The sequence below is a fragment of the Canis lupus genome, chromosome 27 (genome assembly GCF_011100685.1).
Source record: "Canis lupus familiaris isolate Mischka breed German Shepherd chromosome 27, alternate assembly UU_Cfam_GSD_1.0, whole genome shotgun sequence".
Taxonomy (NCBI): domain Eukaryota; kingdom Metazoa; phylum Chordata; class Mammalia; order Carnivora; family Canidae; genus Canis; species Canis lupus.
The window spans coordinates 26,323,658-26,349,232 of NC_049248.1; the positions used below are offsets into that span (position 1 = coordinate 26,323,658).

Below are 25,575 nucleotides of genomic sequence, written 5' to 3' on the forward strand. Positions count from 1 at the left end.
TTTCAATAGCTTTTGCTGCATCTATGAATGATCATGTTGTTTATTTGTTTGTTTATAATTTCCTAATATGGGAGATTATAATGACTGATTTTTGAATGCTGAACCAGCCTTGAATTCCCAGAATAAACTCAGCTTGGTCTTTTTATATATTGTTGGATTCTGTTTACTAAAGTGGAATTTTTGGATATGTTAATGAGAGATATTGGCCTTTTTCTTTCTTGTAATGTATTAGTACCAAAAAACTTGCCTGATAGAAAAAAATGGGATATTTCCCCATTTGTTCTATTTTCTGGATAAAATTGTGTAGAACTGGCATAATTTCTTCTTTAAATGTTTAATTCACCAGTGAAGCCATATTGCCTGAGTATTTCATTACAGTAAAATTTTCAACTACAAATTGAATTTCTTTAATGACATATAGGGCCATTCAGGCTACTGAACTCTTGGGTATATATCATGGTAGATTGTATCTTTCAAGGAATTTGCCCATTTCATCTTCCCTCAGCCTTTCCAAATGGTAACATTTTTTTTTCCAAATGGTAACATTTTGTCCAACTCTAGCATACCATCAAAACCAAGAAATTGACCTTGGTATTTTAAACAGAGCTTATTCAGATTTTCCAGTTATATGTATTCTCATTTTTGTATGTAAATATGCATACAGTCCTGTGCAATTTATTATATGAGTAGTCTTAGAAAACCACCACCACATCAAGATGCTCAATCTACCCTTGCACAAGACTCCTCTGTTTTACCCCTTTTTAGCCACACCTATTCCCTCTGGCCCTCCCCTAATCACCAGCAATGACAAATCATTTCCACATGTCTATAACCAAGTTATTCCATAAATGTTATCAAGTGATGCATTATGCATCCCATTGAGATTTATTTTTTCATTCAGCATAATTTTCCTGAGGTTCATCCGAGCTGTTGCTTGTCTATCAATAGTTCCTATCTTTTTGTTGCTGAGTAGTATTCCATGGTATGGATATATATACAGAGAGAGTTTGGTTAACCATTCACCCATCAAAGGATAAGTGTGTTATTCCTAGTTTCCAGCTATTATGAATAAAGCCACTTTGGACATTCATGTACAACTTCCTGTGTGAAAATAAATCTTCATTTCTCTTCTTGGGATATCTTCTTGGGATAATTGCCCAAGAATGAAATGGCTGGTTCACGTGGTAAGTCTGTTTTTAGTTTTGACAGGAAGCACCAAGCTATTTTCTGGAGTGGCTGTCCATTTTTACATTCCCACCACCAATGTCTGAGTGACCCAATTTTTCCACATCCTCATTAGCAGTTGACATTATCGCTATTTTGCATCTTAGCCATTCCGATAAATTTGTAGCAATATATCTTTGCAGTCTTAATTTGAATTTCTCTAATAGCTAATGGTGCTGAGCATCATTTCACATATTTGCCATGTCTGTTTCTCCTTAGTGAAATGTCTGTGCATGTATTTTGCCTATTTCTCAATTGGATAGTTTATTTTTTTAATGTTGAGGCTTGAAAAGCTTTCATATATTCTAGACATAAGACCTTTACCAGATATTGACAAGCAAATCCATTTAACAGAGTTTTTGGCCAAACTAAAGCTTTAAAGTTTCTATGAGGTCCAGTTTATCAATGTTCCCTCTTATAGGTAGTATTATTGGTGTCAAGTCTAAGAAATCTTTACCTAGTTCTAAGTTCCAAATATTTTCTGTAGGGTTTTTTCCTAGAAATTTAGCTAAGCTTCCATTTTAATCTTTTAAATTTTCTGCTTCTATATCCAATTAGGCCTTACATTTCTTTACTATTATATAGATTAGTGTTTTTCTTGCATTGCTTTTGTGACATCCCATTCCAACACCCCACTACTCAAGAGTCCTCTATGTAAGAATAGGATTTCATTCTTGAAAGATGAAAAAAAAAAAAACCTATTGGGTGATTTTTCTTAATCTATAGGACTTAATCAATCTCTTTGTCTGTTTGCAGCTTACTAACTGAGGTGATGTCCTTGGAGGGCCAAATTGAAAAGCTGGGGTCACACCAGGACCTTGACGCTGATCAGGGGGCAAACATTGAGGTAAGCTGGAGGCTTGGAAAAGATAAGCTGGGAGGTTGTGAAGAGTTTGCCACCATTCCCACCCCTTCTATTATCATTTACCAGGTCATAATAAGAATTAAAACCTATCTTTTGTCCCAAGGAGAGGTGCTCTCTGGTGGTGCTCCCTGGTGGTCAGTTCTGAGCACCTTTCATGTGGGATCCACTTCTTCTATTCCCTGATGACACAAAGAGACTTTTTAATTCTACCTACAAACTCAGTTCAATAGGCTTATATCTTTATGCCATCTTAAGACAATGATGGGTATCTTAAGAAAAGACTTCTCTTCCTAATATTTGTATCCTGGCACCTAACAATTCAGAGAAGACATCCAGAATTAAATGTTTGTGAATAACATCCTTAAAATGTAAGAGATATATTTGTCTTCATCTTTGATGCCTTCTTGAAGAGTTCTTATGTTGATTTTCATGAGCTCCAGTTTTTCTGTTGTTTTCTTGCCTTGCGCTTCTGAGACACTCTTTTCTGCGAAAGGTTTACTTTCCCTTTTTTTAAAGAGTCTCAAGGTGTTAGAAAGGTAGTGACCAACTTTGGATAAGAATTCAACTTTAGAGCTCTGGCTGATAGTATTTTTAAACTTCATGCCTTTGGAAAAAAAAAATCTCTAAGAAAGGAAAATCCTGTGTCTTGCTACCTCCTCTGCTTTAGTTCAAGCCAGAAAGCTTAAGTGACTTTTGGAGGAAATAAAGAAGAAATGTCTCTTTTATTGTAGGAAGGTAATGTTTATTTGGACCCTTCACATATTAAAAGCCAGCTACAGATCAGCACAGATTTAACATGGGGGGGGAAATACTTTTAACCATGCTTTAGTACAAAATTTTGAAGCAGCAACCTCATTTTGAGCTAGTTGAAAAGTCAAGAGTTTTTTCACTATCCTTGGGCTTTGGAAAGTGCAAATTATGAGAAAAGAAAAGAGGGCAAAAGCCAAAAAATATCCTGCCCTGCAAAATTTCCTCTAAAAGTCAGTAGTGTCACAGGGATGTGGATTTCAGTAGGAGGTAGGGTTAGTGAGGGATGGGTATCATAAGAATGGGGAGAAAGATAAAAGAGCACAAAGATAAATGAAAGTGAGATTTAAAAAAGAAACCATGGGCAGCCCGGGTGGCTCAGCGGTTTAGCACCGCCTTCAGTCCAGGGCGTGATCCTGGAGACCCAGGATAGAGTCCCAGTCGGGCTCCCTGCATGGAGCCTGCTTCTCCCTCTGCTTGTGTCTCTGCCTCTCTCTCTCTCTGAATAAATAAATAAAATCTTTTAAAAATAATAAATAAAAAAATAAAAAAGAAACCAACAGAGGCTTAGGATAATATGAAAAGGGAAGGCATGACAACTACATATGGAGATTCTCTCTGTCCTGGGGATGCACAGCTTTGTATGCACTTTGAAAAATAGCATGACTTAAACTATAAACATAAAAAATAAATAAATAAAATAAAATAAAAATAAAACTATAAACAATCCCATATATCCACCAACTGGTATGTGGATAAAGTATGGTACATGTTATATGATAGAATACTACTCAGCAATAAGAAGGAATGGACTTCTTACTCATTCAACAACATGAATGAGTCTCAAATGCATTATGCTGAATGAAGCGAGCCGGATCCAGAAGCTTACATAACATTCTGAAAATGGCAAAACTATAGGAACAGAAAAGAGGTTAGTAGTTGCTAGAGTTGTATGCACAAAGGGAGGGAGGACTGACAAAGGAACACAGGAAATTTGGTATAGATGGAAATATTCTGTATCTTGTGCTAATGATTATGTCGAAAACCATACACTTTTAAACAGTGAGGTTTACAGTATATAAATCATAGCTCAATACACGTGATTCTAAAACTGGACACAAGGTCCATCCTCAATAAGTCTAAAGAGTGATGGGAAAGGCTACATAAAAGCAAAGGCAGCAATATAATGAATTTAAAATTTTAAATATAAGCATTACAGAAGCAAAGTCAATAGCAACGGCTATAGGTTTACTCCAGTGAAAGGAAAGTGAAGATTGTTAGATATGGAAACAACAACCAAAGTGTGGGAAAATTAAAGGAGAAATAAGTCAATAAAGTTGAAGTAATACCACATGTATTGGCTTATTTATATCTCATGAAGAATTGGAGTGACTCAGAATGACGTGAAAGGGAGAGGAGGGAAAAAATTGGTAAAATCACTTTAAAAACACGCACACAGCAGAAACAAATTTAAAAGGTAAGATTAGGAAAGGACTTTGAGGTGGCCTTTGAGTGTTGTCATATTTAACCCCCAAATCCATGAAGCTTTCTGAGATCTCCATATCAACATCTAGACTCATTCTGTGACTGACTCCCATTATCTTTAATACAATTATCTTAGATAAAAACTGTGCAAAGATACTTACTATATAAATAAACCAGGGTATCAAGTAAAATGTGATTATAAGGTCACAGCTCCCTTCTAAGTAATTAAGTCACACAATATAGAAGTTGGTGATTGATGGATTTAGTAAAAGAGGGGTGTAACTATACATTCTCTGGAAATTGTTTGGGGGTAAATGCTCGTAACATGTATCCAACCAGCACAGTGCCTAGCTCAAGGGTGTAGGATGTGGCTAATTCCATCGTGTTGATTCAACTTAATGTTGATTTTGGAGATCAGCATCAAGAGCAGTATCAGGGCAGCCCGGGTGGCTCAGCCGTTTAGCGTCGCCTTCAGCCCAGGGCCTGATCCTGGAGACCCGGGGTCGAGTCCTACATCGGGCTCCCGGCGTGGAGTCTGCTTCTCCCTCTGCCTGTGTCTCTGCCTCTCTCTCTCTCTCTCTCTCTCTCTCTCTCTCTGTGTTTCTCTCATGAATAAATAAATAAATCTTTAAAAAAGAAAAAAAGAGCAGTATCAAAAAAACAGTTGTTATTGAATCTCAGACTTTTTGATTATGAATGAGCTTTCTTCTAAAAATCTTCTCCAGGCAGCCCAGGTGGCTCAGCAGTTTAGTGCTGCCCTCAGCCCAGGGCGTGATCCTGGAGACCTGGAATCGAGTCCCACACAGGGCTCCCAGCATGGAGCCTGCTTCTCCCTCTGCCTGTGTCTCTGCCTCTCTTTCTCTCTGTGTCTCTCATGCATAAATAGATAAAATCTTAAAAAAAAATCTCCATTTTGTTTCAATTAATTATAACTTTGATTTATGCCCTTTTATTTTAAAGGAGAAGATTATGGAAGTTAAAAAGCAATTAGAAGAAATGGATAACAAATGTGTTCAGGTAATGACACAATGGTGTTATAATAAGGAAGAATATTGGTTCTTCAAGGGAATCTCAGATCTGGAGAATTTTAGTGAATGGAATCCAAAATTGGATGATTAGACTCAGAATTTTAAAACCAGAAGGGAACTGTCTTATAGCCTATACCTTCATTTTCAGAGGCGAAAAGCATAACTCAAGAACATGACATGATTTGCCCAAATCTCTAGATGAAAAGACCAGTCTTGTTCTTGCTCTCCCAATTAAAAAATAAAAGTATGTGTATTTTTTCTTCTAACAAAAGCAATGCATGCTTATTTTAATGATTAAAACAGAGCTATTTCATATAAAAATGAAAAATAATGCTACTCCCTCAAAGATCAACACAATAAATATTTAGTATATCTATATTCTTTTAAATTTTCCTATACGTGTATTTACACGTTGCAACTTGCTGTTTTCACTTAGCATATTTCTTCAGCAACTTTTTATGCCACTAAATGTCATTTTACCTTTTCATTGTTTATATAATGCAGGATTTGATTTTTGGATTAAATCCATTTCATTGGATAGTTGGGGCTTTATAATAAATCTTTCCCATTACAAACTATGCCTCAGAAATCCGTATCTTTGCTTGCTTTTTCAAGTTCTTGTTTAAGAAATATTTCTAGAGGGATCCCTGGGTAGCGCAGCGGTTTGGCGCCCGCCTTTGGCCCAGGGCGCAATCCTGGAGACCCGGGATCGAGTCCCAAGTCGGGCTCCCGGTGCATGGAGTCTGCTTCTCCCTCTGCCTATGTCTCTGCCTCTCTCTCTCTGTGTGACTATCATAAATAAATTTAAAAAAATATTTCTAGAAATGGCACCTCTAGCACCTTTCTTTCTTGAATCCCAGAACACTGTTCTTCCTGCTATAGCTGTCTTTCAAAGTATCCTACAAGTCAATTACAGATTAATGAAAAAACTTAAAGTTATTTACTCCTGACATATATATAATTGGCAATCATGTCTTAGATGGTTTGCTTTCAGCCTGTCTCTTGAACTTATTGATATAAGCTAATCAAAACCATCTGTTATCTCTACCTGATGACCTGCAGGAGATGGGAAGAAAACAGGAACCAAACATTTTTTGTTGACAGCTCTTTTGCTAAACTATAGAGTCCAAATATTCAAACTAACATAATGAGAACTTTTATTCATATACTATAAATTTTAAAATATATAAAAGAAATATAGTTTTCTTTTTTTCTCTGAAACATACTGTTTCTCCAACTAGTGTCTTGGAAGTTTTTGGTTTTGGGGTTTTTTTAGAGAGAGAATGAGAGAGAACATGCACACGTTGGGGGGCTGCGGAGGTGTGCAGAGGAAGGAGGAGAAGGAGACAGAGACTCTTAAGCAGGCTGCCCATGCCCAGCATAGAGCCCAACGCAGGGCTTAATTTTATGACCTTGAGTTCATGACCTGAGCCAAAATCAAGAGTCAGACACTTAATCAACTGAGCCACCCAGGTGCCCCTAGTGTCTTGGAAGTTTTTTAAGGCACAACGAAAGAATAATGAATAGAGGGCAGCCCCGGTGGCGCAGCGGTTTAGCGCTGCCTGCAGCCCGGGGAGTGATCCTGGAGACCTGGGATGGAGTCCCACGTGGGATTCCCTGCGTGGAGCCAGCTTCTCCCTCTGCCTGTGTTTCTGCCTCTTTCTCTCTCTCTGTGTCTCTGTGAATAAATAAATAAAATATTTAAAAAAATAAAAAAAGAATAATGAATAGAGAAAAAGATGATTTATCATAAGCTGCTATTGTATAAATTTATGCTTCTAAAATATTAAAAATAATTATACTAGTTTTTTTATTATGTCTCCTGTAATTTATCATGATTATATTATAGATTTGCTATATAAGTGGCAAGAATTTTACTGAGTAAAGGTAAGTTTCAAAGAAGTCACTTTACAACTAAGTGATGTGAAAATGAGTGAGGTTTTATGTTATAAACCCAAAAAAAAAGGGAGGGGCACCTGGGTGGCTCAGTCGGTTAAGTGTCTGCCTTGGGCTTGGGTCATGATCTTGGGGTCTTGGAATCAAGCCCCACATCAGGCTTCCTGATCAGCGGGGAGTCTGCTTCTCCCTCTCTCTCTTCCCCTCCCTCCCTCCTATGCTTACTCACTCTTTCCCTCTCTTTTGCTCTCTCTCTCTTTCAAATTAATAAATAAAATCTTTATTAATTTATTAAAAAAATAAAATAAAATCTTTAAAAAATAAACCAGAAAAAATATAATTTCTATTTTACCCCAAATTGTGGCATGTCTTTTCAGGAAGATGTTTGTAATGAAGCTCATGAATTAAAGGAGAAACTCATTGCAAGAATAAAGGTAAGATTTCACAGTTACACAAGCTCAAATGATGATAAAATGTAAATAAAGGGAAAATTCTTTCTCTAGAATTTAAGAGTATGCCACCTACTGTTCTCTTTCTCTGTCCTTATCACTTTTTTCTCCCTTTCTTGGCCCTCTGCTTTGGACCAACAGAACATCTCACCATCATGTGTACTCCAAAGATTCCATAGCCCTGTGCTGCTTCTACATCTCCTCCATTTGGAGCTTATCCTCCATATCAACACGTTACGTATTCTTCAAGGCTCAGCTCCATTCAAAGGATGGTGTCTGCAAATGCCATCTCCTCTTCCAGACCTCCCATAAATTTCACTAGTCAGAAAAGTGATGCCATATCTGAACTTCCACAATATATTGATGTAAATGTGAATGGGTGAAAGAAGCAATGAATGAGTGAGTCAATCTGTTACTTGTGCAGAGGTGCCTAATCATCCCACCTATCTGGAAATGTCCCACCAACAAACCTCAGCTACTCTATCTCATGATCTTATTTATTTTCTCTTTAGGATGTATCCTAATCTATAATATCTAATGTACATTTATGTTTAGTCATTTATTGCTTGTCCCCCAGCCCCTATAAACATGCATGTAATTCCTTACCCATTTGGTTTAAAAATGCACAAGTAATAGAATGCATATTCCTTATCTATTTTGTTAACCACAGTATCCCAGAATAGTGCCTGGAATGAGTCAATATGTTTTGCATAGATGAACAAATTGAACACATGAATTCAATATAAGGATAATTATCTTCCTACATGAATCCAGTAGTTAAAGATTAGCATGTGGGTTTCATTTAATTTTCTACCATGATGCTACCTTATTTTGTGAATGTGTAAGTCTCTTTCTACTGGGTAAGTATCATTCTCCAATGATCTCCTCATGTGATTCACATGAGATTGGCAATGTGGGCTCCCGAGATGTTCTGGAGGAAAAGCACTCCGCATCATCTACAGTAAGACTAGCAGACCTGTAAAATAATTTTTTAAATGATAGCTGATTACTATTGTTTTCAGAACTTTTGCAAAGACATGACTCTGCTGAACACAAAGCTGGGGATGTACCAAAAGCAAGAAGAGAAACTAGACTCTCAGAGTCCTGAAGAAATGGGTATGGAAGGAAGTGAGCCCCTGCTTCCTCAGGTGGCACCAGCCCCATTAGTGCAGAACACTGCTCCTGGCATTACAATGTGGTAAGTTAGAGAAAGGGGCCTTTGGAGCTGGACAAAGGCCCCAAATGTATGAACCACAGTATGATGAATTTCTTCAAGGACTGACTAAAAATCTCTTTTATCTTCCTTTATAAATTATCTATTCTTGTTTTTTAAAAGTCCATTCATTTATTGGAGTCATAGTGCTTTTCACATTATTTTCAGATATATATATATTTCTTTATTATTGCTTTAGATAAATATGTATACATAAATCTTAAAGGATGGTGTCTGCAAGCTATGATGCAGCCACCTCCACCAAAGGAACCTACCTGCTAAGCAGATTTGAAAACCTTTGTTCACTGGACAGGATGCCTCTCCCTTGAATGGCATTAAAGAAATACATACGAGCAAATTCTGACTCTTTGGATGCCTTTCTGAAGATGCCACACCATCATATATATCTGGAATAGTACCCTCCTCTAAGAAAACTTTTCTGATTCTTTACCCACCCCCCTCCCACTACCAATCCAATTCTACCTCTCGTGTGTGCACTCTACATTGCACATAATCCTGACATAGAATCCACAGCCTATTCTTTACAGGTAATTTTTTGGGGTTTTACAGGTATTCTTTTTGGGGTGATGACAATTTCCTGGAATTAGATAATGGTAATGGTTGTGGAACCCCATGAATAAACTAAAAGCTGCTGAATTATTCACTTTAAAGGGTAAATGTTATGGCATGCAAATTATATCTCAAAAACCAAAGAAGTAAATACCTTTTGATAATCACTTGATTGTGTAAAATGGGCAGATTATAATCCAGTTGATTATAATCCAGTTATACAGATTATAATCCAGTTGATTTCATCATATCATTATATTCTAGTTAAGACTGCATAAGGTTTTGACCAATTTCTTGTGTAAGAATTGGAAACATATTGGTTCTGCTGAAGCATATTTATACATTATCTTTTTGAGGAGGTTGATTTTGCAGACTTAGTCAATCATTATGTATCAGTTTTGTTGTTTTGGGCTCAGAGAGTACCTCTTCCTGGTATAGTCCCCAATTCCTCAGTTCCCTTAGAGACCTTTCACAAACAGTGTAAACATTTTGGAAAAGATTGAAGGTCTTATGCATGGCAAGTCTTGAAAAAGAAATATATAAATAAACAGTATTAAAAAAGTCAAAGAATGTCTTTATTCTTTAAAGAATGTAAACTGAAAATGAATAAAATATTTAATGATACTAATATTTGGTTTCACACAGGGCAATATGAAAGAAATTATTTTGAATTAGTACCCATGATGTTTCCCAAAGAAAAATGTCTGTACTTTAAAAAATAAATGTTACACATGTTCTTTTATCTGTTTAATAATAGAAAAGCTGAAAAATAATTTAAGTTATGTTGACTTGTAAATAAATATCAAACAATTCAGCAGTGTCAAAAAATAAATCTGAAAGTTAATAAATGAAAAGAAATAAATACATAAATCTGAACCCAACCATACCTAGAGTATTCACTAAAGGAAAAAAAAAACTGGAATAATACACAACAAACCAAAAGAAAAAGAAAACAAAAAAATTAGCACAAAAATAGGAAAAAAGAAAGAATGAACAAATGAAAGGAAAGAAGAAAAGAAAAAAGAAACAACTGAGCTGATGATATCAGAGTGATGAGATTATAACTTTTTCATTTCTCTGCTTTCTAATAAAATGTGATGGGGTGCCTGGGTCACAGTAGGTTAAGTGACCAACTCTTGGTTTCAGCTCATGTTATGATCTTGGGATCATGGTATTAAGTCCTGCCCGAAAGTCCATACTCAGTGCAGAATCTGCCTGAGATTGTCTCTCCCTCTCCTTGTGCCCCTCATGCTCATTCTTTCTCTCTCTCTCTCTCTCTGAAATAAATAAATCTTTCATTTAAAAAAATGTGAAATACAAGCAATTACTTGTGTAACTACTGAGAGACAGCCAGTGGCAATAATGCCATGCAACTTGGCTCAGGTTTACAGATTCCACTGAGTTGGATCACAAAATAATCCATGGCTAACTTTAAGTGCGCTCTAAATTTTCTCTTCTGAAATATATTATTGATGGTAATTATCTCCCGGTAACTGGATTATCTGTGACATTTCTTTCCTTCTCTGTGTTTTTCTGGATCTTCCAGATCTTCTTTTTTTTTTTTAATTTTTATTTATTTATGATAGTCCCAGAGAGAGAGAGAGAGAGAGAGAGGCAGAGACACAGGCAGAGAAGCAGGCTCCATGCACCGGGAGCCCGATGTGGGATTCGATCCCCGGTCTCCAGGATCGCGCCCTGGGCCAAAGGCAGGCGCCAAACCGCTGCGCCACCCAGGGATCCCTTTTTTTTTTTTTTTTTTTTTTAATTTTTATTTATTTATGATAGTCCCAGAGAGAGAGAGAGAGAGAGAGAGAGAGCAGATCTTCTACCCTAATCATGCACTGCATTTGTAATTAGAAAATAATAGTGCACGGATTTAAAAGCAAATAAATAAAATACATCATAGATATAGCCTAGAAGACGGAGTCTCTAAAGATTTGAGAAAGTTTAACTTTAAGAGGATTAAGTCTGGTGCTAGGACAAAACTAGTGATAGAGCGAGACTCCATTTTTCACATTGCATTGTATATCCTCAGGAAAATCTAACTGCCTTTTCCTTTATTTCCCTCCAAATCGGTGTCATGTGAGTCACAAGTTAGGTAAAGATGTCAATAATCAGCTAGAGTGTGAGAAGAGCATTTCAAAGGAGGCTCATAATTTCCAGGGTTTCATTATCTTACGGCTACAGAACTTTAGAATTCTAATGCCAGCCCTAGGATGGAAGTAAGTGTTCAACTACTCCAAGCTCCTTCTTTTGCAGATGTCAACTGAAGTCAAGAGAAACTCAGTTATTTTCTTGAAGTTCTAGAACTACCGGTGGAGGAGCCAGGAGTTTCATCAGTGCTGTTTCCTTCAGAATGTTCTTAACACAGACGTTTTCTTTCCTTGTAGGAAGCGTGCACTGAGGATTTTCATCATATTTTATGTCCTCACCTTCACTGGACTTTCATGTTACATACTAGTTTTCGATGCTACATTTATCTTTGAAAGCTTACTCCCTGCAATGCTCGGTCGCCGCAGAATGTGGGAACTACGGGAGATCATTGAGCCTTTCTTGAACTTGGAGGTGGAAGACTTGTTACCCTCCTAAAGATATAGAAGTTACTGCTGCTCTACTGACTTTCTCCTTAATAAAATTCTGGCTGTTCTTGTATTATGGGGGTTAAAATATTTTTCAAAAAATACTATTGAGGGTTTGGCAAAAAAACATTGTAGTTGTATAGAAATTACTTGTTCACAGAAAAAACGAAAATAGTTAGATAAACTATCTTTCCTTTTATGACTCATAATTACTTCTTGAATCATTCTCATATTGTTTAAACATTTACCTCAAAGCACTAGCCTATTCTCCTCCGATCCTGAGAATATTGAGATTACCAAGTATTAGCTTCCTTGGCCCATCCCCTCTTCCCCAACTTTCCTCAAAAAGGAAAGCACAGAACTCCTCTCCATCATGATGAGTTATACTTCCCATATTTGGGGAGTAGTGGACATATCTTGGTTTTTCTCCTAACATTCCCTTTCCCTTTTGGTAAAACTAACCCTAGTTTTGCTTTCAAAGAACTACCTTTACCAGTGAGTGCAATTGTAAGTGGTCTTTCAGTCAGTGTCTTCTTTCTGTTAACAACAGTTGAGAATATATTGAATTAGATTCTCTAAGAATGAGAATTTTGGGAAGAATCCTACAAAGAAGGGAAATGATTGAAACTTCAATTTTGGGAACTAGCCTATATCTTTTTCTCCTTAAATTAGAGTTGGTTCTATGACTTAGAACCAAAGGAAGTCTAATTGATACAGAAGTTTGGAATGCTAGAAGTTTGGGGCATTTTTATTCCTAATTTTATAGGTAATGGGGAAATAGTAAAGTTTATTTGCAATAGGAAAAAGTAGTTAAAATTGAACTGTGCAAGATTAATAGAACTGTAAAGAATACATTGGAGTCAGGAGGGCAGATGGAGTGTGAGGGATGAGTTAAAAGCATTTGGTGGTTCAGGTGAGCTAAATAGTGGGAGATGAGGGGTGAGGTGGATATTGTAAGGGTGGATTCTACAACATTGGCTTGTGTAATGGATGTGGGGTCAGAAGGTGGTGACAGGGAATGTAGTCCCAAATCTTCTCACATTTGAATGGATCTTGAAGGAAGGACAAGATTTTCAGACATTAGGAAAAGACATTTCAGAGAAAAACAGCTGAGTAAATTTTAGAAGCTGTGAATATAAGGCAGAGTTAGGAAACTTGCTAGAGAATATTGCTCAACATACCAGTTTATACATTCCTTTCAAAAAAACTCTGCCTCACTCATTTTTGTGGTCTCTGGAATAATACTCCCAAATAACTGGTCCCAAATCACTTGGGAAGCCCTATACACTAAAGATTTTCCATCTCACCTCCAGATACTTAGATTCAGTAGAGCTAATGTGAGGTCCAGGAACTTTATTTTTAAAAGTCTCCACAGCTGGAGGCACCTGGTAGTGCAGTCTGTTAAGACTTCAATTCTTTATTTCAGCTCAGGTCATGATCTCAGGGCTGTGGGGCGGAGCTTCCCCTTAGGCTCCATGCTCAACAAGGAGTCAGCTTGAGATTCTCTCTCCCCCTCTCTCTGCCCCTCCCCCCACTCACATGTGCACATGCACATGCTCTCTTTCTCTCTAAAATAAATCTTAAAAAACTCCCCAGCTGAACAATATAAATCCAAATGTGGGGACCATGTTTTGGTAGTTTAGAACAATAGTAGATAGTCAATAAGTACTTAGAGAAGTAAATTATATGTTTTTATCTTTGTGATCTCCCTATTACCTCATCCAGTACTGCATTTAATATTTGCTCAATAATTTCCACATAGAACAACATCACCTCCAGAAATTCCAAATCTTTAGATCTAGGATGAATCTCTAATATCTTCTGTTTTAATAGATTCCCCTATTAAGTCTTAGGACTCAAATGCATGCTACACTATGGGCAAAAGCTACCTAGGATTACAACTTGGCTGAGATCCCATACAAAGTTAATCAAGAGGTGGCTCCTTTTGCGGGGAGGAAGAAGGAAGTAGGTATGGATGAGGGAATTTCCAGACAAACAGAAAAGGGAAAAAGCTGGGCAGCGCCGGTGGCTCAGCAGTTTGGCGCCGCCTTCAGCCCAGGGCCTAATCCTGGAGACCCAGGATCGAGTCCCACGGCCTGATCCTGGAGACCTGGGATCGAGTCCCACATCGGGCTCCCTGCATGGAGCCTACTTCTCTCTCTGACTGTGTCTCTGCCCTCTCTCTCTCTCTCTCTCTCTCTGTCTCTCATGAATAAATAAATAAAAATCTTTAAAAAAAAAGGGGGGGGGAAGCTAAAAGCTTTAGAAACGATGAATAATATATTCAAAATGTCATGTGATAGTGAGAGAAAATGCTAACGGATTTTTTTTTAAGTCTCAGACTTATTTAGAAATATTAAAGGGACTATTCAGACCAATTGGTAGACAGGACATAGTATATGTTTCTGATAATCTTCAGGAAAATTCCCATTGCTGGATACAGTATCAAATGCTTTATTTGTAAAACCAAAAAGAAAAAAGAAATATTGAGTTTAATTAGCTCAAGTAAAGCCAAAAGTCCTGCAATAATCATATACTAGTGATGAAAATAAGATGGGGAACTAGATTTTTTTAAGGAATAAATTACTAATTTATTAACTTCTAAGATATACTTTATTAATATCTAAACTAAGATAAAATAATTTCCACTAGGGGATGTATAGCCTTAAAATGGGAATAATTTGGTTGAGTTTTATTTCAGATCTTTCAAATACCATATTCAACTGAGTCAACCACTATGCACACAATCACTTACTAAAAATGTCAGAATCATTTTACAAATATGGTCTTGGTTTTGGATTAGGAGGACAGAAAATAAATGATCACAAAATCTCCATTGTCATGTTTTTTTGAGTGAAGACAGCTAGCTATACTGTAGTGAAGGGAGCTTTAAACTTGGATTCAATGTTTATGTTAGAGTGATTAGACTCATTAGTCATTAGTTAGATCTGCTGCCAACTGTGTGTTTGGTAGGGTCCTCTAATCTCCACCCTTTCTCTGCCCTGAAGGTCATCCAAGCACTTGTTCCCTGGATGCCCAGAGTGTTGACTGCTGAGCTAGGATTTCCCCTTGGACATGCCTTCGTCAAAGAGATCTCCTTTGCCTAAGATTCCTCTCTTTCTCAAGGGAATCCTGTATCCAACAACTGATCCAGGCCAGGGTACGTTTGTGAAGGGCCATCCCAACCCGGAGCTCCCCATGAGGTTAGTTAAAGCCCTAGTGCAACTGTGTCACAGTTCAGCTTCTCAGTCTACCCCATCCTGTCTCCATCATTCCCTTCACAGGGGATGATCTAGAGACTATTTCCCAATAAACCTACACTTGAGTCTGAATTTCAAAGTCCATTTCCTGGGGAACTTGACCTAAGACATCTGTAGCAAATGATGATTAACCAAATGAAAACATGCAAAGACCAGTTATTTCAAACTTGTTATAGTAAGGATGTCAGCCACCATCACTGTGTCTTTTTTTTTTTTCTAAGATTTTATTTATTTATTTGACAGAGAGAAAAAGCAAAAGACAGAGCACAAGCAGAGAGAGAAGCAGGCTCCCTGCTGAGCAGGGACCCCCCCCACCCCCCCATGTGGGGCTCAATCCCAGGACCCTGGGATCATGACCTGAGCCAAAGGCAGATGCTTAACTGACTAAGCTACCCAGGCATCCCCAATTGTGTCTTAACAGAGACTTCAGAAAGGCAGAGGAGTGGGAAAGCATTACAGTGAAAAAGAGGAAGGCTTCAGGTATGCCCTGATTGGAGGCTCCTAGCATGAGGGAGATGTAGGCAGACTAACTAGAAGGGGGGCATCCTACATAATGGTTAGGGGTGCATATTTGGCCTTTACTGGTTGGTTCTAAGTTGGAAGTGGGAACAAAATTTAGGGAAGCTGGCAGTTATTAATCCCATCTTTGTTTACACATGTATAAATAGTGGAAAATAATACCTGCCTCATGAGATAATTGGATTAAAGGACAATGCTTAATAGGTTATAGGGTATTAGTAGTAGTAGTAGTAGTAGTACCATGAACATATTTATAAACATGTGAGATCACCTAATTAAGAACTTTGGATCTGGGGCACCTGGGTGGCTCAGTGGTTGAACGTCTGCTTAGGTTGTGATCCCGGAGTCCTGGGATTGAATCCCACATCAGGCTCCCCACAAGGAGCCTGCTTCTCCCTCCGCCTGTGTCTCTGCCTTTCTCTCTGTGTCTCTCATGAATAAATTTAAAAAATAAAAATTAAAAAGTAGATGTGGCCCAGCAGAACTGGGGAAAGGTAGAGATTTCCAAGGGAGGTTTAGTTTGCAATGAGGGGTGATATGTGTGAGGATGAATGGGTGTGAGAGAGGACAGCCCCTTTGTCAGAGGGGGCCTGTAAGTCACCTAGGAGATTAGCTTCAATTTTGGCATAACTTAATTTTTAAATTTTTTTAAAATTTTGGTTTTTGAATCTCTTTTTTTCTAGGTGTATTTGAGGAGACTCATTAATATTCTATGTCATAGAATAGTTTACTGACCAAGTGACACATCATTTTTGTTTGACTACTGGAGATGATGGCTTTTTCTCTCTTTCTCCTCAATTTCAAAATGACTGATTTTACTGATATAATCTCCAAGTGATATAGCCTAACAAGGCAAAGTTCAGAATAATGTAGCAATGCCTATCCAGCTGCCAAGCCTCATTTCCTCTTCTTACTGTTGAGAGGCATACTTCTGCCCTCTATGACTCTGGATCAGATCCTAATTGCCCTAAGCAGAGCCCTGATTCCCTTGTTAATAATTGGTTTAGAACATGTGATTCAATTCTGAGGAATGAGACTTAAGGGTATATCTGCCAGCAAGGGGGCAGGGTGGGTGGGAGTATCAGAAGGGAGGGGAGGTTTGTGAGCAAGTTTTCTCTACAGTTTTTTTTTTTTTTAGATTTTATTATTTATTCATGAGAGAGAGAGAGAGAGAGAGAGAGGCAGAGACACAGGCAGAGGGAGAGCAGGCTCCATGCAAGAACCCCGATGTGGGACTCCCTCCAGGATCATTCCCTGAGCCTAAGGCAGTCACCGAACCCCTGAGTTGGACACCCTGTTGTCCCAAGTTTCCTCTACTTTAAAAAGAGATAGTAGGAAGAAAAATATCTTCTTTTACTTTTGGATGTCACTGTGTGCACATTTGATGTTTGAAATTCCTTAGGTTATCTTGCAATCATGAAAGGAATGTACAATCTAGTTGGGCCTTATAACCCTTAGGGCAAAGCTGATGGATACCACAAGAGATAAAAGGAGCCTAGATACTCAAACGGCATCAATGAACCACTAACAACCTAATCTACAGTCTACTGTATATGTCTTCTTATTGTTCCAGGCTCTTGGATTTAGATCCAAGAAGGGGAATTGAGAAGGTAGAGATAGAGACAATTACTTTCCAAGTCCAGTTTGATTTTTTTTAATTATATATATGATGAGTGTGAGTTTTATTTTCTTTAGTAAGTGGATCCAGACAGATTTTAATTTATGGGTAATTGCCATCTTGGAATTAAATGGTAACAAAGATTTTAATAAGTGTATCATCACATACATAAATAAATGCATTTGAGTGATATATGGCCTCGGTAGAGGATGAACCTGTGCATGTTTGAATTAAGGGAGTTCTTTTAGCCCTTTATCAAGCGCCTGAATTGCTTGTGTGGTTATCTTCCTTTTCTGAAAAAGAACAAGCAGTAGTGTCTATTGTGACATTTGAGTTTACCAAATGAGGAGCACTTGACTAATAAGCAGCCTCATACATGGCCAAATGTCCTCCTGTACTTGTACTTGATGAGATCCAGGCCTTTTCAAAATAATACCACATGTTAATGTTCTTATGGGGGAATGTAGGAATAATTTGTTTCTCATTTTCTTATTTTCTTCCTCAAAATATGGTCAGTGAAGTCTTAGGAAGAAATAGAGATATCTTTCATAGCAGATCAAGTGACTGAAAAGCCTCTGACTTTTGGAATCTTTAATGACAAAAATTCCTGCCAAAAGTGAATGGTATTTTCCTTACATTTGGAAAAGTGCATTGTTACCTCTCAGATTGAGGTGATCTCTCCAAGTAAGAATCTGGCTGATTTGAGGAAAGAATCCTCCTGGGGCTCCTAAGACCTTCACAGCTTCTCACACTCAAGCTTTCTGGTACTTACATGAAAGATTTTGAGGAAAAGAGGGTAATGAGTGCCTTTTGACTGCAAGACTATGAACACATCAACCTAATCTCCTTTGGTGGCTTTAAAGATAAGGCTATACTCAGCTTTATCTTCAGCAAAATTCTATCCTCTAGCACAAGAAGAACATAAATGTAGGGACGCCTGGGTGGCTCAGTGGTTGAGCATCTGAGCTCCCCACTGGGAACCTGCTTCTCCCTCTGCCTATGTGTCTGCCTCTCTCTCTGTGTCTCTCATGAATGAATAAATAAAATCTTAAAAAAAAAAAAAGAACACAAATGTAAATGGTAACAGTAACAATGATGCTATTAACTGATAATATAACAATAACCACATACACAATAATAAAAAAACAATCCTGTTTACCAAATAATTACTATGTCTCATGTACTATGTTGAACACTTCATATACATTTTATTATTTAATCTTCACAGTTAATTAATAAGCCAGTAATTGTTATTCCCATTCTTTTTTTTTTTTTTTTAAGATTTCTTTATTTTAGAAAGAGCACACATGGTGGGGAGGCAGGAGAGAAAGAGAGAGAGAGAGAAGCAGATTTCCATTGAGCATGCAGCCCAACTCAGGGCTCAATGTCACAACGCCCCACAACCCTGAGACCATGACCTGAGTCAAAGTCAAGAGTAGGACGCCAAACCAACTAAGCCACCCATGTGCTGCTTTATCCCCATTCTTATATGAGGTAACTGAATTGCAGAGAGGATAAGTCACTTGTCCATGGTCCCACTGTAAATAGTAGATCAGGATTTGAATCTAGATCTGTCTGGGTGCAATAACTGTAGCCTTTCATGTGCCACACAGCCTCCCAAAACTGGATTGTAAATTCTACAAGAGCAAGAATATGTGAAGCCATGTGAAGCCACGTATTTTCAGCATCTGGAACATTACTTAGAACATAGCGAGTGTTGGGTAAATGTTTATTGATGAATCAATGAACTAACATTTGTCAAGTGCAGCCTCCACCAGTGCTGTAACTTTCAGACACCACCTGCCACATTGCCCTACTCTGACATCATCTCTACCACTGATCACTACTCCCAGAAGTCACACTGATGCAAAAGTTATTAACATTGGCTTGGAATGGCCAATGGCCTGCTTTTCACCCAGCCTATATGTGAGGCACAGATGTTGAGCTACAACTTTTCCTGCTTACTCTACTTTGTCTATTCCCCAAATTGAATTCCCCTCTGGAAACCAAAGCAAGTTTAAATCCCATTCCTTATTCTAGACTCAGAGGTGCACCAGAGAGTAAGGTTGGCCCTCCCCTTCTGGGTGTGAAGCCCATACTGCCTGTCCCAATCTAGAAACGTGTGTTCCCTTTAGCTTCTGGCTAGTGACCTCACCACATGCTCAAAACCCAGATTTGGTCCCATGACCTTTTTCCTTTGGAAGAACTTTTGCCACATGTGACTGATAAGAACAAATTGCTGCATTATCTTGTTTAAAAATAGAGGTTTCACAATTGGGATACTTTTGTTTGTAACAGAATACCTAAACAATATTGACTTAAAAAATAAGGACGTTTATAACATCATGTGACAAAATGTCTGCAGCGAGGGTGGTTCCAGGGTTGGCTAATTAAGCAGCTTAATGATGCTAGTGCTGGAATCACCTTATTTTCCTTATTTTCTATTCTCTTGGCTTTCCTTTCATGGTCCCAAGGTGACTGCTTGCACCAAACGTCTTTGTGCATTACAACATGCAACAACAAAAAAGAACAGGTAAAAATCTTTCCTAGAAGTTCCTAGCAAACTTCCTGAGAGCCACTGGCCACAATAGGTAACAGGCCCCCCCAAACCAATTACTGACCCTGATCTGCTACCCTTCCTACTCCCCTATACTTGTGAACTTAAGCACCATGAACACTTTTCCTGTCTGGATGTCATGAAAATAATTCTTTTCCATGAGAGAAATAAGGTATATACAAAAGGTTAACAGTTATCTCTGGGTGGGGGTTGCAGGTGATTTTCTTCAGAAAATTTTATGTTATGTACCAGTACTACTTTTCTTTTAAACACTTTTTATTTTAAAATAATTTCAAACTAATAGAATATTTGCGAGAATGGAATGAGGTACTCCCATATATCCTTTGCCAGATTCATGGATATTTAATATTTTGTCACATTTGTTTCATTAATTTCTCTATTTTGGGGGAACCATTTGAAAGTCTGTGAATATCATTCCCTCTACTTCATAATATTCGAATGTGTATATCCTAAGAACAAGAATATTCTTTCACAGGCCAGTACTACAGTTATAAAACTTAAGAAATTTAACATTGGGGGGATCCCTGGGTGGCTCAGCGGTTTGGCACCTGCCTTCCGCCCAGGGCGCAATCCTGGAGTCCCGGGATCGAGTCCTGGGCATGGAGCCTGCTTCTCTCTCCTCCTGTGTCTCTGCCTCTCTCTCTCTGTCTATCATAAATAAATAAATAAATCTTTAAAAAAAAAAGAAATTTAACATTGATGTATCTCTTTGATCGACTACCCATGTTTTAATCCTGTCAATTGTCCCAATACTGTCCCTTATAGAAATTTTTTTCGATACAGGATCTAGTCCAGGATCATGTATTAATCCTTTTTTAAAAATAAAAAAAAAAACTTACTTCTTAAGTATAAGAAGGATCTTGGGTGGCTCAGTCGGTTAAGCATTTGTCTTTGGCTCAGGTTGTGATCTCAGGGTCCTGGGATTGAGCCCAGCTTTGGGCTCCCTGCTCAGTGGGGAGTCTGCTTCTTCCTCTCCCTCTGTCCCTCCTCCCTGCTCATGCTCTGTCTCTCTCAAATAAATAAGATCTTTAAAAAACTAAAATATAGGGCAGCCCTGGTGGTGCAGCGGTTTAGCGCCGCCTGCGCCCAGGGCGTGATCCTGGAGACCCCGGATCCAGTCCCACATTGGGCTTCCTGCGTGGAGCCTGCTTCTCCCTCTGCCTGTGTCTCTCTGCCAGTCTCTCTCTCTCTCCAAATGAATAAATAAATAAATCTTAAAAAAAAAAAAAACTAAAATATCATTGACATACAACATTATTAGTTTCAGGTGTACAACATAATGATTTGATATTTATATATATTGCGAAATGGTCATCACAAGAAGCCTAGTTAACATCTGTCACCTTACATAGCTACAGAATTTTTTTCTAGTGATGGGAACTTTAAGGTTCATTCTTTTAACTTTCAGATATGCAATACATTCTATCAACTATAGTCACATATCCATTATATTTCCATGACTTCTTTATTTAATAACTGGAATTTTGTACCTTTTATTTTTTTTAATTATTTATTTATTTTGGAGAGAGCACACATGGTGGAGGGAGGGGTAGAGAGAGAGAGGGAGAAAGAAAAATCTCAAGCAGACTCTCCACTGAGCAGGAAGCCCCATATAGGGCTCAGTCCCACGACCCTGAGATCATAACCTGAGCCGAAATAAAGAGTTGAATGCTTAACCAACTGAGTCACCCAGGCACCCCTGGAAGTTTGTAGCCTTTGATTCCTTTTATCCATTTTGCCCACCCCCACCCCCAGCCTATGGCAATGACCAGCCTGTTTCTTTGAGTTTGGTAGGACTTTTCTGTGTTTTTGTTTTTTATGATTCCACATATAAATGAGATGATAAGGTATGTGTCTTTGTCTGATGTATTTCACTTAGCATAACGTCCTCCAGTTTCATCTATGATACCACAATGCCAAGATTTCACTTTTTAATGTTTGAATAATATTCCACTGTGTATATATATTCCATTATATATAACATTTTTTTAATCCATTCATCAATAGGTAGACACTTAGGTTGTTTCCATATCTTGGCTGTTGTAAATAATGTTGCAGTGAGCATGGGGGTGCATATATCTTTATGAAGTAATGTTTTTACTTTCTTTGGATAAATATCCAGAAGTGGAATTGCTGAATCATATGGAAGTTCTTTGTTTATTTTTTTGAGGATCCTCCATACTGTTTTCTGCTTTAATTCACATTCCCATCAATGGTGCATGAGGGTTCCTTTCCTCCACATCCTTACCAGCACTTGTTATCTCTTGTATTTTTGATAATAGTGTTTCTAACACGTGTGAGGTGATAACTCATTGTGGTTTTGATTTGCATTTCTCTGATATTTAGTGATGTTGGGCATCTTTTTATGTACCCGTTGGCAGTCTGTATCTTTGGAAAAATAAGTATTCAGATCTTCTGCCCATTTTTAAATCAGATTGGGTTTTTGTTATTGAGTTGTATGAAGTTTCCAAAATATATATTTTGGATATTCACCCCTTACCAGATAAATGATTTCCAAATATTATCTATTCAGTAGGTTGTTTTTTTCATTTTGTTGATGGTCCCCTTTGCTATGCAGAAACTTTTTATTTTTTTTAAACTTTTTAAAAAATAATGATAATAATAAACTTTTTTTCCTTCATGAGAGACAGTGAGAGACAGGCAGAGACACAGGCAGAGGGAGAAGCAGGCTCCATGTACAGAGCCCAACCTGGGACTAGATCCAGGGTCTCCAGGATCACAACCTCAGCTGAAGGCGGTGCTAAACCGCTGAGCCACCCGGGGCTGCCCTGCAGAAGCTTCTTAATTTAATGTAGTCTCACTTTCTTATTTTTGCTTTTGTTGCCAATTTTTGGTGTCAAATCCTAAAAATCATTGCCAAGACCAATGTCAAGGAGGATAATGCTTTTTGTCTAGGAGTTTGATGGTTTTGAGTCTTACATTCAAGTCTTTAAACCATTTTGAATTTTTTTTTTTTTTGTATGTGCTGTGAGATAGAGGTCCAGTTTCATTCCTTTGCATGTGGCTATTCAGTTTTCCCAACACCATTTATTGAAGAGACTGACCTTTCTCCATTATATATTCTTGGCTCTTTTGTCATAAATTAATTAACATATGTGTGTGGGTCACTTGTCTTTTTAATCTGCTTTATCTGGATGGCTTCCTCAACCTTTCTTTCTCTTCTTGCCACTGACTTTTTTTTTTAAGATTTTATTTATTTATTCATGAGAGATGAAGAGAGGGAGGCAGAGACACAGGCAGAGGGAGAAGCAAGCTCCATGCAGGGAGCCTGAGGTGGGACTCGATCCCAGGTCTCCAGGATCAGGCCCTGGGCTGAAGGTGGCGCTAAACTGCTGAGCCACGGGGGCTGCCCACCACTGACATTTTGTAAGAGTATGCCAATCATTTTACAAAATGTCCTCAATTTGGGTTTCTTTGATGTTTCCTCATGATTGGATTCAGATTATGCATTTTGTCTCAGAATATCACCTAAGTGGTGATGTGTTTCTCTCCTCAGGGTATCATATCTGGAGACATATAAAGTCCATCTTCCCCTCATTAGTAATGTTAATTTTAATCACCTGGTTATAGTATTGTCTAGTTTCTCCACTGATGAATGATTTTTCTAATCATAAAAGAAAATAACTTTTAAAAAACTAATATATTATAAAAGTTCATATTACAGTAACTGGGAACTGAATTTAAGTGAAAAACTGTATTCCATGCTCTCTTGTTTTTGCAAGGGAAAACTTGCTACACCCCATCAACAATACTGAATTTGAGAGATAGGAATGGGACTTTAAAGCATCATGTTGCAGAAAAGAAGGTTGAAGTCCAGAGAGGTGAAGTAACCTGCTCAACCTTAGTATCACAGCCAGGGCTAGGACCAGAGTCCTGTCCCTGATCTGCTACCCTTCCCACTCCACTATACCTGTAAGCCAAAGCACAACAAATGTTTTCCCTGCCCTGCTGTCACCAAGAACTCATCCTTTTAAAAGAAGAGATCTGGGGTGCCTGGGTGGCTCTGTGGTTGAGGGTCTGCCTTTGGCTTAGGTCATGATCTCAAGGGTCCTGGGACGGAGTCCCACATTGGGCTCCCCACAGGAAGCCTGCTTCTCCCTCTGCCTATGTCTCCGCCTCTCTCTCTGTGTCTCTCATGAATAAATAAAATCTTAGAAAAATAATAAAGTAAAAGTAGAAATCTAGTGCCCCCCTTGCCCACCCCCTTGCCATTCCATATTATAATACTGCCAAGTCTTTAGTCCGGACTCCAGATCTGCTCACATTAAAACACTATCCATGTCCAAACTGGAAATGAGTTTCCTGTTTTATCATTTAAATGGGTAACCTTACTCCCCAGTTATCTCCACAAACTCTCACTGCTCATGCTCACAGCTTGGAGCCAGCAAAAGAATGAGATAAAACAGTTACACAATGGTATGTTGGATGTATTCCACAGAGGTGCCTTTGTGTAACTTGTAAGAAGAAGAGTAATGATTTTCTTTTTCCTGGCTAGAAACAGTCAACTGTGCTATTTTGAAATCTACCAAAGGCAGACAGTCCAGAACCTATAATTGTAGAGAGGGACCATCTATCCTGGCAGCAGTGTCTGTGTGTGTAGGTTGTAAAAGGCAGTACTGGGCCAGCAGTAGATTCAGCACCAGGAGAGCTGAGGTTTCAACCCAGTCCTGTCATAATACATTTCCTGTATTGCCATTTTGTTTCACGATAACAAGTATTGACCTCTGCTTCTCCTACTGATGACAAGAAGAGACACTCTTACAACTTACATGGATATTTGTGAAGACAAATAGAGAGCAATGAACGGAACAAATCTTAGAGGCTCTTCCACTTACTGGTTGTTATGGAACTGCTATGGGCTGAGTTGTCTCTGTATGTCGAAGACCTAATGCCTACTACCTCACAATGTGACTGTATTTGGAGATAGGGCCTTTAAAGAGGTAATTAAATTAAAATGAAGTCATTAGGATAAAACCCTAATCCTGAAGACCATGTGAAGCCAAAGAAAGAGGGCAGCCATCTACAAGCCAAGGCAAGAGGCTTCAGAAAAAAACAATTCTGCTGACACTTTGATAGGACTTCCAGCCTGCATAATTGTGAGAAAATAAATTTCTGTTGCATAAGGCACCAGTCCGTGGTACTTCATTATGGCAACCCTAGAAAACTAACAGGAGAACTTTGTGAAATGTACTCCTTCTAGAAAGAATAAGCTATGTAATTTGTACATAGTACAAAATAAAAATGTGGGGCCCCTTAAGGAATTAAAAAGTCCAAGATAGTGACAGTAGAGGATTAAACCAAGTATGGAGCCCCTCTAAGCATGGACCCTGTGTGACTCCACACATCTCCCACCCACGAAGCCAGTTCTGCTTTTAGACTTCAGTTTCCTTATCTGGTAAGTTGTGATAATAACTGCGCCTAGCTTTAGGTTTGTTGAGAAGATTAAATCAAGTTCTAGAACTCAGTTCTCAGAAAACATGAAAGGGTTACCAAGATAGGTGTTTAAAGTTTATCATTAGGGGA

General features: G+C 38.2%; 1 protein-coding gene across 8 annotated transcripts in view; it reads left to right on the forward strand.

The window, feature by feature from the left end:
- Positions 1 to 25,575, forward strand: part of SMCO2 (single-pass membrane protein with coiled-coil domains 2) — a 44,267-nt gene that overhangs the window by 14,688 nt on the left and 4,004 nt on the right. For 4 of the 8 annotated variants that reach the window (XM_038577132.1, XM_038577131.1, XM_038577127.1 and 1 more), the window contains 5 exons: positions 1,981 to 2,071; positions 5,282 to 5,338; positions 7,623 to 7,679; positions 8,717 to 8,892; positions 11,868 to 12,129. In XM_038577132.1, coding sequence (XP_038433060.1) covers positions 1,981 to 2,071; positions 5,282 to 5,338; positions 7,623 to 7,679; positions 8,717 to 8,892; positions 11,868 to 12,066 — 580 coding nt within the window. In that variant the 3' untranslated portion in view covers positions 12,067 to 12,129. Of the gene's footprint in view, positions 1 to 1,980; positions 2,072 to 5,281; positions 5,339 to 7,622; positions 7,680 to 8,716; positions 8,893 to 11,867; positions 12,130 to 15,064; positions 15,120 to 25,575 lie in introns of those variants that run through there. The other 4 variants (XM_038577134.1, XM_038577128.1, XM_038577133.1 and 1 more) reach the window with 3 other exon arrangements.